At 42.7% G+C, this 17914-nt stretch overlaps 1 protein-coding gene and 1 long non-coding RNA gene across 2 annotated transcripts; one reads left to right on the top strand and one right to left on the bottom strand.

Annotated features, from left to right (window-relative positions):
- Window positions 1-1548: 1548 nt before the first annotated feature.
- ldlra (low density lipoprotein receptor a) lies at window positions 1549-13405 on the bottom strand. The gene is made up of 18 exons (XM_056401274.1): window positions 13211-13405; window positions 10216-10341; window positions 9760-9882; window positions 9269-9649; window positions 8251-8373; window positions 8001-8123; window positions 7768-7887; window positions 7392-7517; window positions 6549-6720; window positions 6237-6464; window positions 6005-6123; window positions 5738-5877; window positions 5425-5566; window positions 4887-5030; window positions 4470-4781; window positions 4144-4218; window positions 3855-4018; window positions 1549-3717 (listed from the first exon to the last, which is right to left on the bottom strand). The coding sequence occupies exons 1-18, from the start codon at window positions 13284-13286 to the stop codon at window positions 3661-3663; spliced, it is 2751 nt and encodes a 916-aa protein (XP_056257249.1). The 5' UTR covers window positions 13287-13405; the 3' UTR covers window positions 1549-3660.
- LOC130185076 (uncharacterized) lies at window positions 9608-11982 on the top strand. Its single transcript, XR_008830099.1, has 4 exons — window positions 9608-9728; window positions 10221-10331; window positions 10869-10915; window positions 11106-11982. It is a non-coding gene; the product is annotated as an uncharacterized LOC130185076 (long non-coding RNA).
- Window positions 13406-17914: the final 4509 nt, after the last annotated feature.

Consider the following 17914-nt stretch of genomic DNA (forward strand, 5'->3'; position numbering starts at 1 on the left):
TCATGATGTGTATTAATAATCATGTAGTGTTTACATTTTCCCCTGGGGAGTGGTCTACCATCAGCAGGAACTACTTGTTTTCTTATCTGTATGTTTTGCACACATGTCTGTAGATGTGTCACTGCATCTTTTCCCTGAGTCGTGTTATCAGCTCAACACTTCCGCTCTCGCTCAGCCTTGATCTTTGCACGTGACCTACCCACTGGTCGGTTTGACCACAGATCTTTATGGTCACAGAGCTGTTTTGTTTCCCTTCTCATCTCTGGGAGCTGTTGTTGCGAAGGCCTGTCAAAGCTTCCACAAAACACGGATTTGCAAGATTTGATAAAATGTTTTTGTGTGTGTGTGTGTGTGTGTGCATCAAAACATGAATATGCACATTACAAACTGCTCATGAATATGTCTACCCAGCTCTGCCTGGAGTCAGGGGATCCTCTCTTTCTGCATCTGCTTGTATAAATACGATCAATATACTTTACTGTTACAACTGCCAATTTGAAGATGAAATTGTATGATCGAAAAATAAACAAAAATGTGATAATTACCCAATTATATGGGGTATTTATCAACGTATTCAGACTAATCTCAGTTAGTTATTATATCTTTTCATTTTATGTGGAATAAAATGAAAAGAAAGGAGCGATTTTGACACTCAGACCCTGTTGTTATTTTTCCTACATGTGGTCTCACAGTGTTGGAGAATTTCTTAGAAACTGTGGTTTTGCCTTTCACCGTGACGTCTGGACTTTCTAGGAAAATGGTCTTGTATTCCATCTAAGAAAAACAAAAGCACAGCCAGCCCCCCCAGAAAAAAGAGGGGGAGAAAAACCCCCTCACGTTTTCAGCCAAGTCTGCATACCAAAGCCGTTTGACAACAAAACACGCTGCTGTCCGTTTTCCAAAAGTTTTCATCTGCCACGTATCTCGAGCAGCATTTCAGCCCCCATGATACCAACACAGAGAAGGGAAGTAAGGCATAGCATCTTGAGCATATCACCAAAGTACTTAGCACCAGGTTGGAGCGAAGGAAAGGAGAAGGAGATCGGAAAAAATATCCAAATAGTTTCTGAAAAGATGGTGAAAAAATAAAAACATGTGTGATGTAGTGCTGTAGTACAGGAAGTGATTCTCAACCAGAAGCAGGAACCTTGTGGAAAAGCTACAAAAAAAATCAACTGAACTCAAATTACTCAACAAAAAAATAAGTGTGAGTTGATTTAAAAAAATGTCTATAGAAATATTTGTGGTGATTTACAATAACGGTAAACTGTCCATCAACTTGAGGGTGTGAACAAAGCAAGTTAACACTAACTCATGGGTAAATAGTTCAAACAGCTAAAACTGGATAAACAATTGAGATTGTTAATTAAATGTAAAGGACAGTTGAAATATTTACCTGAAAGATATAGTTAATTTAAGTAACATAAATAAGTGTAATAGTTTTCTACTAGTAATGGGTAAAAACTCACTAATTCAAACTGTTAACAAGCTGTGCATCAAAGTAAATTCAGACACGAGTCTTCAAAAACTGAACCCGGAGAAAACTGATTCTATAATAAATAGAAGCATTTATTTATGTACAGCAAAAGTTCACAACAAAGGCTAAGACATTGACATTATTACCAAAAAAAAACAAAAACATAAAGAACAAATATTTACATTTATGAACATTATATTTACACACTTAATCTGCACATTAGTGGATTTGAATTTATGTACAGCTTCACTAGCACTTATGGATTATTTTCTCTTACAAAAAGCCTCACGACTCATCGACCCACATCACAGCAACATCTTTGTTAGGTGTAACCTCACCTGCATGTAACGCCGCCACGTCCCTCAAACAAGTCATTGTAAACAGGCGGACACGTTGATCTTATACAGAGTTCAATAGCACCAGCGAGAACATGTGAACAAATCGTGTGATTACAAAAGGCACATATTTATCAGTAAAACGAATAAATGAGCTCAAACAGTCGCTGAGTTTTAAAAATAGCGATATGGCACATGGCTTTGTTTTGTCAGGACGGCTGGAATAAGGCAAACTGAAGTTCTGGTCCAAAGGGAGGATGTGAATATATACACGTGCCACGGTAGAGGTCGTGGACTAGGCCCCACTGCTCACACGTGGCTGCTTCAAAAGCTTTTCTGACTTTGGGGAATGCAGTGGTCCTCCTGAGGAGGTGGGGGGGTTACCGGGAAGGAAAATTTAAAGATGGCTCTCCAATGCACAGACAGCCGATCGCAAATCAGGAGAATGGAGCAGGAAAAGCGCCTGGGAAACTGTGAAACTACAGACAGCTGCTGAAGGACACTGCGAACAACCGGCTAGCCTCAAAGAAATACGGTGAAAAGTGAAATCTGAAGACGAACACAGAATACATTGTTCAAGGCACAGTGTGTTTTCACTGAGGTTACCTACAGCAGCGACTCTAGGTCCCTTTGGGTTATATTTTAGCTCGTCTACTGAGGCAACTGCTAGCGTAAAAAAATCACTATGAAACTTACTGAGGTCACACTGGTTAAACTGGCACATGCTGAATTCGTGTTAGTGTTCGTCTCTGGATAAAACCGGCTCGGATTTTCTTGTTTCCGATGAACAAGCAGAGGAACAGTTTGACATTATGGGAAGAAAAACACTTATTTGCTTTCTTGTCAAGAGTGAGATGAGAAAACTGGCTCCACTCTCACGTGTGTAGATTAAAGGTGACATTTGCTTCGCTTAGCTTAGCATAAAGACCGGAAACAGGGAAACGGTTAGCCTAGCTGTTTTCTGCCGACCGGCACCAAAAGCTCATTAACTGACGCTGTTTAATATATACAAAATATAAATCTGATCACGACTGTTGTGGTTTTACAAGAAGTTACGTTCTGTAATTTCTTGATTTCCTGACCACCTCACACAAAACAACAAAAACTTCAGAGCACTAAATTCGCTCATAAACGGATTAAATAAACACGTTAAAACATGATAGTGAGCTTCAGAGCTTTAGAGGTGCTGGTTGGCGGCTTTTCGAAGCAGCTGTTTTTCCCTGTTTCCTGTCTTTATGCTAAGCTAAGCTAACTGCCTTGTTGCTGGTTTTAGCTTCATTCTAAGCAACAAAGTGACTATGCATATTTCCCAAAATATCTACTGTTGCTTTAAACTATAAATAGTTCAAGATATGATAATGTGCCATTAACAGCTTGTCACTTAGCACTGGAAGACAAAAATAATAGACAGTGATATTTACAACACTCATTTGTGAACGTGTAACATGATGTGACGTAACGTGTGTTGGACGGAAATCCCAATTTACGAGCTGCATCAAATGAGTTCAGTCAAACTGACGCACGCAGCAAGACAACATGTGGCTTTAACAACGAAACAGTTCTCCAGTTATATCGTCAGGATCACAGTTACGATAACAAGTAAAAAAAAAAAACAAAAACAACAACTTTATATTGAGGAATCCATCAGCGGATGATTTGGTATGATTTGGTGTTTCACCCTGGTTTTTCTACTGTAGAGCGCTTATTCATCTGTGAGGATATAGTGGTTCAAGCTTGTCTGAGACTGGCTCTGATTTCCAGATCTTTGTACTGAGTGAGGTAAAAATACAAAAGGACATCCAAGGTAGCTTATCATCGACGCTCTTCTTTCCACTGCGCTGATACTTTTCAGTTTTCTGTGAAGGCTGGATTGTCTGCCTCTTCATCCAAGCTCACAACTTGTCTCTGAAAGGACAGCAAATAAAAAAAAAGATGTCAGACATAACATGACAGAGTTGCAAAATAAGTGAAATTCAGATGAGGAATTCAGTTAAATCTCAGTAAAATTCAAGAGCAGTTGAAGTGACGCGTCTTAGACTCACTTTAGGGTAGGCGTAACCGTCGGGGCTGTGGCTCCTCCAGATGTGAACCTGGTCCTCGGTGGTTTTCTGGTAGACGGGGTTGTCGAAGTGAATCGTGTTGGTGTTCTTCAGCCTGTAGTTCCTCCAGATCAGCACGCCGCCAATGGCCACGAGACAAACAATTGCTACACGGGAGGAAGAGATCCAGAGAGAGATGATTGGTTGCTGTTATTATTTTGAATATATTTTGAATGATTTCTTTTTTTTGTGTGTAGACGCTGCTTTTGTAGCAGCTGCCAAAGCGACTCACCCAGAGGTAAGACGATGTACAGAGCCACTGGGGCGTTGGAGGCAGGTATGGCTGCAGCAAATTCACGTCGGATATCTGAAGGAAACGTGAACACAGTTAATGAAACATGAAACTAGCGTCACATCGGGGCAGTGCAGGATGAAAATCAACATCGCAGAGACATAAATTATGTTTTAAATATTGAAATTATTGTCACGCGGTGGAGCTGTTTTCCAGCTGCTTCTTTGGTGTTGCCTTCAAGTTCTTCAAAACAGGAATGTAACATGTCTACGCTGTTTGACTGCTCTTCTCTAAAATACACCAACTATAACACCACTGGAACTCACCTGGAGAGGTGACTGGAGCCTCTGTGGTGGTCTGGGAAATTTTAGGCTTCATTGGCGGGGGTGAGGGGGTCCTCGGTGGAGGTGTGGTGGTCCTGACCGGCGGCTTGGTGGTGTGTGGTGCTGGCTTGGCCGCAGAGCTGGTGATTACAATAGGCACTGTGGTGGTGGTATGGACCTGGGGTTCTGGTGTGGTTCTGGGTGTGGTTCTGGGTGTAGTCCTGAGTGTAGTCCTGAGTGTAGTCCTGAGTGTAGTCCTGAGTGTAGTCCTGGGTGTGGGCCTGGGTGTGGTCCTGGTTGCGGTCCCAGGTGGCACTGGGGGAGGGGCGAGAGTCAGCACTGAGCTAATGCAAATATTCTATCTAAAAGACAGGAATAATTTAATTATGATTTTGTGATTTTTTTGGATAATTTACACACCAGGTACACATGCTCTCATATCTCTGGCTAGCATCATGTTATCCGGACAGACGCAGGTGTATTTGGGAGGATGTCTTCCCACTTGAGGAGCTGCCAGACACATGAATTCACAGCCGCCGTTGGAAACATGGCACCAATCCCTCCCTGTAACAAAAAGGGGGATTACATTTTAGTTGAGTATCATTATAATCATATGTAAGTAATATTTTGACACTTTGGAACATGAACCACTTTCTTGCAGAGACACAAGACGAGTGATACCCGTCTCATATCTGTATGCTACGTTTAAGCTAACAAGCTAAGCTAACCAACAAGCAGTTGGTAAATGATCCCTAGAACTGGCAGCACGTGACAATATTTTTTCAATATTAAAAAAGGCAAATATTGATCTCCTATGCAAATTAGAAACCCTATTTACCATTGTTGCATTTGAGAATATTTCACTGCCTCCGCATCAATAACAGCAAAACGAACCAAATAAATCGGACCATTACCTATTTTTAATGACAGTGTAATACTGGTGCACGATGTCTCTTACCAGCAGGTTGTTTGAGGTTGTGGTAGAGAATAATGTCGTCTGGTGACGACAGGTGCTCCGCCACCGGTGTAATGTCATCACCGGTCAGCCTGTTTGCGCTGAGAATGGCGCTGTTACTGATGTCCGTCCAGAACACTTTCTCCTGGAAGCACAAAAAAAAAACAACAACAAAGCTTGAACATTTAAGATTTAATTGGAGAGTAGCGGTGAGGAACACTACTGCTGGCACCTGCAGCGAGGAGGTCATGACACGCCATGTTTCACAGGCTGTGGGTTTATGTGTAACAGAGTTTATCAGATGGTAAATATCCACCTCAAACACAGCGAGTCCCAGCGGGTGAGCCAGCTTGTCTTCGTCGATGATGAGGGTGCGTCGGCCACCGCCCTGCACGTCGATACTGGAGAGGGTGTGCAGCTTAGAGTCCACCCAGTAGAGCCGCTGGTTCAACAGGTCTGCGGAGGAAGCAGGTGGGGGAGGGGCCAACAGGTCAGACCAGAGTGACCACTGCCATTCACATGAATTGATAATAAAATTTAAAAAACAACTTGAAACCAGAGAAGAGATGGACGCTGCATTTACCCAGTGTGATGCCATTGGGCCACACAATGTTGTCGGTGACCAGAGCGGCGCGGTCTCCTCCGTTAAGACCCGCCTTCTCAATCTTAGCAGGGTTTCCCCAGTCTGTCCAGTAAATGAAGCTGCGAGGAGTAAAAATATCATAAATCAAATTGATCAAAAACATTGATTCCTTTGGGTTTCACAGACATAAAGAAAACAAAGTTAACCATTACTGTACTTTTATTAGACTTACTTGCTGTGGGGGTCGACCACTATAGCGCGGGGCTTCGATAAGTCTTGGTGGAAGAGAGTTTTACGACAGCGGCCATCAGCAGTTACCACGGAGATGGTGCGGCGTATGCTGTCGGTCCAATACAGGTTACCATGGATCCAGTCGAAGGCGATGCCTTCGGGAGCATCGATGTCGCTGTCGACCACTATGCTGTGACGAGTGGAGTCTTCAGCCGAGTCCATCTGAGCTCTAGATAGAAAATGAAAGCAGGCGTCAAAACAGGAGCACAGGAAACAGCGACTGTTGTCATCCCGACTGTCATGTCTTACTCACCGGTAGATTTTCTTCTGGGAGATGTCTGACCAGTAGATCTCTTTGGCGGCCATGTTCATGTCCAGAGCCACGACGTTCTTTAGACGGGGGATCACTCTGGTGTACTCTCTTTTGTCCAAAGTCATCTTTCTGATCTCATGACGGTTGGTGAAGAAAAGGTACGCTATTGTTCCTACAAAATAAGAGTAGATGGGTTGGTTTTTATTAGTAATTTTGTTTGAATCTTTGTCTAAAGTTGAACTGAAATTAAAACCACATTTTCCTAAGAAATCAGCATATCCTTGATTTTGTCTTGTGTCTTGTTAGCATTAATTTAATTTAATTTACTTTAGTTTAATTTAATCATTGGAGATAAACAGGAAAGAAGGGAGAGAGACAGGGATGACATTCAGTGTTGGATGTGAACCCGGGCCACTGCTGCAAGGACTCAACCTCGATATATGTGGTACACGTTTAAACAGCTGAGCTATCGGCACAAACTTTTAATGTTGTAAAAGGATACCTTTGTTGAATCACAGCACATAATCAACACTAAGTGGAATAGTTGTTTCAATATTCATAGACTGTGAAGGGTTATGATGCGCTTTCCCACCACCAGAATCAGATGTCAGATCAAAGGTGTCAGTCAAAAAATATGTCCAATAATTTAAATTATGCACAAAAGCTTTTTAGCTTATAGTTCCTTATACAAAATGGGAGGAAATAAGAGGAGATTAAATTCTTAATCTTCACAAACATGTATAATGCAACAGGAAATACAACATTTGACAAGGCTATTCAACATATAACCCTTACATAATATTACAGCAAACACTCTAGAAAGAACACAGAGCTCGTATTTACCGACGGCCTTGCAGGATTTGGTTGCCGGGTCAACCTGGTAACCCTCCTCACACTCGCACTTGTAACTGCCTATCTGGTTGATGCAGATCTGGCTGCAGGTGTCCGGGTTGGCACACTCATCGATGTCTGATTCAATGAAGGAGAGAAAAAAAAAAAGGGATATAAAGAATTACACGAAACACACGTAGACAGTGTAACGAAAGCTGAATCCCCGTGTCCATTACGAGAATTACGAGATCGCTCTTTATCTGACAGGACACTAAGAGTAAACAGGTGACTTGGCATCATTTGTTAATGTGACTGAAGTTCACGTTAGCATGAAAAAGCACATGGATATTTGACTATTACTGATGTTAACTGCATGAGAGGCTGTTACCTTCACAGCGTTTGGTGTCAACCAGGCTGAATCCAGCAGGACACAGGCACTCGTATCCGATTTTCAGGTCTTTGCAGATATGAGAGCAGCCGCCGTTGTTGTACAGGCACTCATTGGAGCCTGCAGGGGGAAGAAGAAAAGAGTTTTTGGAGGATTTTTCAGCTACACCCTCATTAAATACACGCAGGTAGTAATTAACCAGACAGTTATGAATGTGGGGCCTCTGCACTTACCACATTCCCTCAGGGGCTCATCTGACCAATCCCTGCAATCACGGTGCTTGTCACACACCTTCTCCATGCTAATACACTCGCCGCTGCGGCACTTAAACCTGGTCGGGCCATCACAGTGGGTCGCTGCGCATGACAACAACAACAACAAAAAAACACGGGATCAGGTGACAGAGACACAGACTAGAGATCTGATGGTTCATTTGGCCGCCAGTAACCAGGGTTAGGGAGGGCTGGGGGAACAGGGTCGTACCGTTGACACAGCCCGTTTCATCACTCCTGTCCCTGCAGTCATATTGGTGGTTGCACTGACGGCTCCCATGGATGCAAGTGCCATCGCCGCATCTAAACTCATCAGGACGACAGGTGGGACGAGCTGGAGGCAGAAATGCGGAGTGAGCACAAGAGATGACGCATCAACAGTTATACAAACAGTTAGCTCCGACCAAGTAATTTAATTGGACGAGAGGCTTTCCATGAGTGCTGATATAGAGTATAACAGCACTGGGACTTTTAACTATATGTATCACTCCGCTCAACCGATAATTATCGGTTCATGAACGGTTGTTATCTGATTGTAACAAACTGTGTATTTATTTTATTTATTTATTTCTACAAAAATATTTCCAGAAGTATCATTTCAATTAAATGATGTCTGGTTGTCAGAAAAAGGATGAAGGGAAGAAGCCTGAATACTTAAATACTTTCTTAAATACTTTCTAACTCTGTTAGCTGGGTTGCTAATGCCCAGCTAACTTTGTTAGCGAAACCTTCCAGGAACGTTTCTGGAAGGCTGTGTTTGTAGAACCTTTAGAGAACCTTTAGAGAACATCTCCTTAAGGTTCTCTGAAGGTTCCTCAAAAACGTAGAGGAAAGGTTTAAAGGTTGTTAAATTTAAAGGCTCCCTTTAAGGCACGTTTCCTAAGGGTTACCTGTTTGCTGGGAAGCTAGTGTGCACCTAGCAGGTATGGGAAAATGTTTACGTGTTGCTTAGCAACAGTCCAGTATCAGCCCAGTTGTGGAACTATTTGTGTTGGCGTCGCCAAATAAATGATAAAATAAACAAATAAATCATAATCTATTGCTGTTTATTTAACTAATATGGCGCTGGTAGAACTGTTGTATAAAAGCGATATCACAGAGAGGTCGTGCTGTTGTTCACTAGTGTGATATTGTTTAATTCGCCGGTGTGTTCATCTTCAGTAATCAACCGTTATGGATGCAAAAGTTAACCGTTGCTCTCGCGCAGTGAAAGCCGTAGTCGCCCTTACCACAGTCGGCTTCATCCGATCGATCGAGGCAGTCGGCTCCTCCGTCGCACTTCCAGCTGCCGTGGATGCACTCTCCACTTCCGCAGCTGAACTCCAGGGAGGAGCACTGGTGAGTGGGAGCAGAGGCCGGTGTCTTGGTACCACAGTTCTGAGGCCACTCGTCCGAGCCGTCGGTGCAGTCGGTGTCACCGTCGCAGGCCCACAGGCGCGGCACACAAACGGTGTTGTTGCACTGGAAGGCCGTGGCGCTGCAGGTGACGGGCGGGCACGCGGCCTCGTCGCTGCCGTCGTCGCAGTCTGCCTCGTCGTCGCACACGAAGGAGGCCGACACGCACTGGCCGCTCCTGCAGCGGAACTCGTTGTCTGTGCACTGCTTTGGCGCTACGAGAGCAGAGGGACGGATGACCGGGGAAACATTAGAGCAGGAGGTTAAGGGGGTGAAAGGATGCTGGAGGAGATGGTGAGTGAGATGTGTGGACCTTCAGACTCACCACAGGTGTCTTCATCAGTCCCATTCTCGCAGTCAGCTACTCCATCACAGCGCCAGGTGCTGGGGATACACTGGTTCAGACGGTCCATGCAGCTGAACTCTGTCGGCCGACACGTTTTAGCCGCTAGAAGTGATAAACACAGTTATTATTATTATTATTTACCTCTTTTATTATTTACTCATTTGTTTATTTAATCAATTATTGTAATATATATCTATTATTAGTATTATTTTTTTTACATTTTGATTAACTAAGAGACTAAAAAGGTATGAAAGGTACAGGTTTGTTTTTCAGCTTTATGTTTAATGGGAATATAATGTATAAGAGATGATGGAGCGCTGTGACATGTAAATTGATGATTTTTAAAGTAGTAAGTGAGTAATAGTAAGTGAGGCTATAATAAAGAGACTGGGGGATCATGGATTGGTTTGACAAGTCCATTCTCATGATACTCACAACAGGTACCAGGAAGTTCATCAGTGCCATCTCCACAGTCATCTGAGCCATCGCACACCCATCTGAAGGACATGCATCTCCCGTTCCCGCACTCGAATTGCTTTGTTCCGCATGTGGTAAATGCATCTGTGACAGACGGATATAAACACACACACTTCAGATAAAAGCACTATTGTTTTAGTTCTCAAACTCCCAAGAACCAATACAGGAAGACTCTTCATGAACACATGCATGGCTGCGAATGAGAAGAAGTGCAGTCACACTAGCAGCATTGCTCTGAGCTAAATGCTAATGCTAACATGGCAAAAGGCTCACACAGACAATGCTAAAATGCTGGCGTTTTGCAGATACAATGTTCACCATGTTCACCGTAATGGTTTAGCATGTTAGCATGCTGACGCTTGTTTGTTTGTTATTTTTTGTTATCAAATTTTGATTAATATTTTTAGAGGAAAATTGGGATCATCCTCTGGGGACAGTGAACGTCTGAATGAAATGTCATGGAAATCCATCCACTAGTTGTTAAGATATTTCAGTCCGGACCAAAGTTAGCCTTGTACCTTCTCTTCAGGGATGATGTTACTTAGAGAAATGTTTTGGCATCTCCAGTTGGGTTTCATTAATATATGGGAGGGACTGTGTCTTCTTCAAAGGCAGAGATGGTGATAAATTTGCTGCCAGAGGAGCGAGGGGCCGAGAGGTATGTAATCTGGCATGACACACACATGAACACACATGTGCATGTTTCTACTTGTTTAAATAGGGCAAATAAATAGTTAAACTACAGGTCAAACAGAGGTACTGTGGTCCAACCTGCATTTATCATTATCAGCAGAAAGCTGCTGATACGACAAGTTCATAACCACAATAAAAATCCAATTTTCCACCAGTTATGGTCGCTGCCAGCAAAACCAGTGACGACACTGAGTCGCCCTCCCAACCCCCTTCTTTTAATGGACCCGATGAAGCCACTGAACTGGAAGAACCAATTAGACTGTACATCAGACAGACAGCACTTGATGAGAAGGTACTCAAGGCCATTCTTCCCTGTGGCCCCGGGGCCTCAAAACCTCGCATGGCCACCTGTTTCTGACAGGGGCCCGGAGGGAGGCGTAACAGCACCAGAAGCTTAGGCGCATTTAGCATCTTCACAGCAACTTTATGTTTGAAATTAAATATTTACGTTTGACTATTAAAATTTTCCTGAGTTTGTGAGCTACAAGCTTGGAAAAAAAAAAGATAAATCATACATGATGTGTCCGTGCACGTGCTCCAGCACAGTAAATAATACTTCAGCTTGTGGGTGAAGTCAAACATCTGGTGTCTCAGTCTTGCTGCTTTTTGCTTTAGATGCAGTCAAACAAGGAGACGCTGTATTCCTCTGAGCTTCTGCAGATTGAGGGAATTGTCTCTTGTAGTATTTTATATGACTCCATAATTACAGTGGGTCAACATTAAGCCTGTCGCTTCCTTATGACTTCCAGTGAAAAGGCTGTGCATTGTCGCCCCGGCCATAAAGATGACGAAGAGTTTCATGTTTACAAACGTGTTTTTATCAAAGAGGATATCCTGGTGCTTAATACAGAAGAAAAACACACGGTGGAGTTTCTCGCTTTATAGATCAGCTCTCATTCCCTGAAACTGAGGACACGTTACACAAATCCCAAGTTCACGCAGCTATTTACTCAACGGGCTTAAAGTCCAGACTCTGAATGACAAACTGGGCTGAATGGCAGCGTTATTGATCACAGTAAAAATCAGTGCTGGGAAATAACTGCATGTGTCTCTCCTTTGTTACACCATTACCATTAAAAAAAAAAAAAGAAAACACTTTGAGATGATGGATTTCTCCTCAAGGTGACATAAATAAAAAACTCTCCTGTCCAAACAGGAGTGTGAGACGAGTATTTCGCAACACGGAGGGAGGGGGGGGGGACAGAAATGACACACAGCTCTGTGACTGGTGTGGAAATGTGGCCAGGTGACAACCAGTCCCAACATGTTTCGCCACACAGCGTTTCCCAGAACCGGCACACAGGGAACTGGTCTGGCAGTGACTTCACGTCTCACGAGCGTAAAACCAAAACCAAAGGAATGCTGCCTCAAGACAATGTCAGTGTTTGTGTTGGAGGATGAGTTAGAGGGCGTCCATTCATGTCCACAGTACAGGGCGTTTCAGGTAAGAGGGACGTGTGATGGGGTGGTGGGGGGGGGGGGACATGCTGGATATTGCATCATGTTGGAAGAATATCTGTAATACTGGTCAAACCCAAATTCATCCATGATGGTTTTGTTGTTTTTTTTTTACGGTGATTTAATTTCTACTGTGATTTAAACACAAAAGGCGCCTTTTCCCACATTATGAATGGCAACAGCTTCAAAAAAGAAACACTCACGCACACACACACACACACACGCACACACACACACACACTGCTCAGACCTCATTGGCTGCTTGAACCTGCTGTGAGCTGAGCGCCAGTAAATGAAAAGCACAAAAACGCGCAGCCTCATTCAAAAAGCCGGTCAGAAGAAAAACGGATGAACCGATTAAAAAACAACAACAACAACAAAAAAAAAGTTAAAAGACAGAAAAAACAAACGGATTTTAACTGTTAAACTGCGGTAAAGTCTGAGGTGGAGAGGACGCGCCACATCTTTTTTTTTTCCCCCCTCGAGGTTTCATTGTGAGAGAGAAAAGGGAGAGTGGGAGAGATTTGACCTACATTCTGTGAGTAACTGCGCCCTCCCCCCATCACCTTGCATCCGGTGCTGTCAGAGGAGTGGGCAATTTAAACCCGCACGACCCAAACCACAATTATATCCTAGTGTTATTTAAATATACATTTTGTTTTGTTTTTTTTTTTTTAAATCAAACAACATCAGGCTGAAGCACGGGGTTATTTTGTACGTGTTTGATGCAAATGTCAAGACAAAATAACAAAAGAAATGGAGCTAATTAACGATTAAATGAAAATAGGACATTTGAACTTACTTGTGTGAAGGAGGGAGCAGAGGAGAAGCAGCAGAGAAGCCAGTCCCATGTTCTTCAGACGCACTGGGAGATGCATGAACACGGAAAGCAGGTTTGGTCTGACGTGTGTTACTGTCACACACCTGTAGTAGCAGAGGCTCTGCTGCGTTAGAGATGCTCCTGCTGGAAGGTCTGAGGTAAGGATGCTCTGCACACTGTAATGTTTGACAACAACATCAGACCCATTTCAATGTGGTCCAGGGGTGGGCGGGGCCGAGAGGGGCCCAGGAGGGGGGGAAGGCGGGATCTGGAGTGGTGTGATTTCTGAGGCGCACAGCCTCAACAATTGGGAGGCGGAGCTCTGAGGAGATGGATTTTACTATGAGTTTAACCCTTTCAGAGAGACACGAGGGACGCGCACACATGCACGTGTAGTGTGTGTGGACATATACATTAGCTTGGTTTCATTCCCTCGAGGCGAACTCTGACCTTACCTGTACACCTGACAGGGGCGGAGCCACGAGTCAGGGATTTTATCAGGCGCTCCCAAAATTATCTGAGATATGGAGAATATTCAGAGAAAAGGTTTAATGTGTGTTTACAAATAAAATGAAATTAAAAAAATTAAGAAAAGGGTCGCTCTTACGTGCTAAATGAAGGATGTTGATGAGTTATGAACACACACATTTACTCTAATTGATCCATTACATACAACACTGGTTCTCAACACACCTTTTTTTTTTACATAGTATTACCACTTTTCAAACAAAAGAAAAACTATTTACTTAATTTTCTTATAATATTGACTTTTTTCTCACAATATTACAACTTCTTTCTAGAAACTGTCACTTTTATTCTTCAAAATATTCTTTGTTGTTGAAATATTCCAACATTTTTTTCTAGAAATGATTCAAACTCTTTCACTTCATAGAATTACAACTTCATTTGCAAAAATCCAGATTTTTATTTTCTAACAGTGCCATTAACACACCATGGTAGGAACTCAAACTTTTTTAGATTTAAAGGATAAGTAAGGTGATACTGTTTATTATATATATTGATTATGGTATACTGTACATTATTGTCAACAAAAAGATCCAAACTTTTACTCACTACTTCACCACGTCTGTGGCTGAAAATGTAAAAATGAAAGTAAGTATTGAGCCATATTTAGAGACGATCCTGTTTGACATCTCTACTGACGGCTCTAACGTCTTAACCTCGCCCTTTATTACGACAATCAGTTTGTCTCATGGTGAATTCAACTGTTAGAGAACCACCAGGGAACAGGTGGTTCATGTAAACAAGATGTCCCCAGTCAGCTGGTTTGAAGTCCAAAATCTGTCCCCAGATGTGGCCGGTGACAAGTCGACAGACGTTCAATATTTAAATAAAACCAGCAAACCCAGACAACACAAAGCGGCCCTGCTCATGTGGTTCACACAGAGCTTCACATCATTCTCACACCGAGACACATGCGATGTTGATTTCATTCATTTTACTGAACTAAAACACTGATAGAAGGTGAACAGACCAGGTCACATGAGCGCGTGAGTAAAACTAAAAAGGAAACCTATTAAAATCTAAACGCAGGCTGTAAAGCCGTAACCACCAGCTTTCATCTTCACATCACCACTTCCTGAAATGAGGTTTGTCACCTCTCAGAAGAAAACAAACATTCATGTTATTTGAGGTTCAAAGTCTCAGCTCTCGTGATAGTTTACGATGAGATTTACATCAGAGGTGGAGATAAAGCTCATGTAAAGAGATAAAACCTTAAAAACAGCGGCCTTGACCCGAGCGGAGAGCGAGGAACTATACGATCTGTCACAGAGAAAACAGTGAAATGATCCAGATGTTGTCCAGACTGCAGCGTCGACACTGGGTTAAAAAAAAAAACAAGACGGTAAATCACTTTAGGGGAAATATCAAGTTGGTGGTAGTGACATGTAAATATATCAACCCCTTCCCTTCAACAGCCTTTATCGACCAAGTCCATTTTATCATGTGTGACCTTCATTTCAAAGAAACATATGAAACACACAAGTCCAGCCTGAGCTGAACTGGACACGTGAGGGATCCTCACAGTGAAAACAAAACACTGCGTCTGTGTGTGTGTGTGTGTGTGTGTGTGTGTGTGTTTGTAATTACAGAGTCTGCTCACCTGTTTCCACACATCTGCTTCACCAGGACTGTGGCTGTCACTGTAGAGATGAAGGACATGTAGAGACTGAGTGTATGTGACACAGACATGCTGCACACATTATTCAGTTAATGTTAAAATGTAAAAATATGCCACAACAAGTAAAAGAAGTGCAGAAGTTTTATCAGCAAAACGAACTTAAAGCGTCGAAATGAAAAGTTCTTGTTCTGCAGAAAACAGCCGCTGAGCTTGAATCTATGAATATATATTACATTACCTTATATTATTACATCACCTGACTGTTTACATTTTATATTGTAGCTGCTGGTAGTTTCAGGGAGTTTGGTCTGAGGGGGGTCACGATGATGGAGTAAAGCGTAAATCTGTTTTCTCTTATCTTTGCTTTTTCTGTGAAACACTCGATGAACTGTCTCATGAACACGTGGGGTGTGTTTAGTCTAAGAAAAAGGTTGATTCAATCTTTAACAGTTTACTGTATTTCAAAAGGTTATGACATGATTTTTATGTAAAAAAAAAAAAGTAACTAGTGACTAAAGTACAAATAATACTAATAATACTTTATACTATAAGTATATATACTATAAGATACGTGCTATTTCCACTTTCTGTTACTTCATATTTCTGCTCCTCCACATTATAGAGAAACATATGATCAGGTTATAAAATATGATTCACTTCTACAGATCATATGTACTGAGTAACTTTCCACCACTGTTGCACACAAATATCCTCCTATAAAAGCGCCTCATTTCCCCTCAGTTACACTGACGTCACATTTCTCAGCACACGAGAAAGAAACACTGATCAAATTATAATGAGAATGCCTAATCCATTAGAATAATTCTTCACATCCGAACAGTTGATTCAACACCAAAGTCCTGCAGTGAACACGACACATCTTCAGAGCGTGAACCCGCCCACCTCTCACCCCCCGCCGTACATCGGGCATTTAATAAGATCTGACAAGCTATTTTCAGGCCTCTATTTAGAACTGGGTCCTTTGGGCACGAAAAAGTTTTCTAAACTGTGTCAGAGTCGACCTCTGACTTCCCGATGAGATGTTCTCTGATCACTGTGAGCCCCCGTGTCCTCCTCCTCCTCCTCCTCCTCCTCCTCCTGTTATGAATTGCTGATTGAACAGTTAGGTCAAACTGCATCAGGAGAAACTGGAGTGCAGGTGAGGTTAACTTTCTTTTATTCTGCAGACAGCACAACACCCCCCCCATCACTATAACTCACTGGGTTTCTCTCTTTCATTATGCACAATGTCAACCTCCCCTCCTCGGCCTATGTAAACACTTTCTGGTTCTTCCAGTATTCCTCCACAGCCCTGCTCATGCTCCTGACAAAACACTGCGTTGGCTGCGGCAGATAAACTGTCTCCGTCTTCCACTGAAGGTCGAATCAGGTTCCTTCAGATGCAGTTAAGCCCGTTTTTGGCTTTTGTCCACCAAACACCGAACGGCAAGACAGGGAGAACTTGTTTTTCTTGTCTTTGTGGGAGTGAGGGAGTCTCGCTCCTGCAGCAGAATCATCACAGGACAAAGAAAGAAAAAGATGTCTGGCTTTAAAAAATATTTGAGACAGAATTTTCTGCTATCCATCACCGGCCGGTCAGCGCGGGGACACATTTCTGGATTGCCCGCCCGTCATTGTGGCTCGTGGAGAGGGAGTGTAGCTCAGCAAACAACCTCTTTCTTTGGGAAATGTTATATTTGCAGTCATCTCTCTTTCTCATCTCACTGCTCTGCAGAACAGAGAGGTTCAGGAGATCCTCTGTTCCCACTGCCACCAGGCTATACAACACCTCAGCCAAAGGAAGTGGACTCATTTAATTATTATTGTTTATTTATTAGCAACAATGAGCTAATGGACACATGAATTTCCCCTAGGGGGTGAATAAAGTATCCATCTATCCATCTATCCATGACCTTGGTCCTGGAAAAGAAGATAAGACTGATGCTGTGTTGAAAGAGGCTGAAACGATAAAAGGAGAGAAATGTTTTTTTTTTTTTTTTAGTATCTAGGTTAGATTTAGTTCAGATACACGTGAGTCTAGGATCTAAATATAAAACATTTATGGGTCAAGCAATAATGGCAACCACAACTGTACAAACACACACTCACACCGCAAAATGTGTCTGCGGGGGGGGGGGGGGCGTGGGGTGGGTTTTCCCTCCGAAGCTCAGCCCACAGCAGATTCATGGCAGATATAACCCCTCGTGTTTGTGTAGGTGTTGGGGCATGTGACCCTCGGCGATAAAGAAAAAAATCTTGTAAGGAAAGGCAGGATGTGGGCGTGTCAGGGTCAACGAGGAAGATCAGAAGCCCAGTGAGGAATCAGTGTTTTTACAGACTCTTCATCCAACTCTGAAAAATGTTGTTTTTCACCGTTTTGCAAAGTTGAAATTATTTGTTTCTTGCAAATGCAGCAGATTTCTGTGTTTACCACTGACTCATGTGGCGTCCAGTCATCGTGGTCTACCATCAGTGTTCGGATGCACTTTGGATCACATTAAATATCTGAATAGCTCTGACACACATCAGGGGAATAAATGGCT

The sequence above is a fragment of the Seriola aureovittata genome, chromosome 17 (genome assembly GCF_021018895.1).
Source record: "Seriola aureovittata isolate HTS-2021-v1 ecotype China chromosome 17, ASM2101889v1, whole genome shotgun sequence".
Lineage (NCBI taxonomy): Eukaryota > Metazoa > Chordata > Actinopteri > Carangiformes > Carangidae > Seriola > Seriola aureovittata.

Coding starts and splice junctions, on each gene's coding strand:
- ldlra (XM_056401274.1), bottom strand. CDS start 13,286: ATGCATCTCCCAGTGCGTCTGAAGAACATGGGACTGGCTTCTCTGCTG. Junction 9,650..9,759: donor GACTGATGAAGACACCTGTG/GTGAGTCTGAAG, acceptor CTGCTCTCGTAG/CGCCAAAGCAGTGCACAGAC. Junction 4,782..4,886: donor TATGAGAGCATGTGTACCTG/GTGTGTAAATTA, acceptor CCCCTCCCCCAG/TGCCACCTGGGACCGCAACC.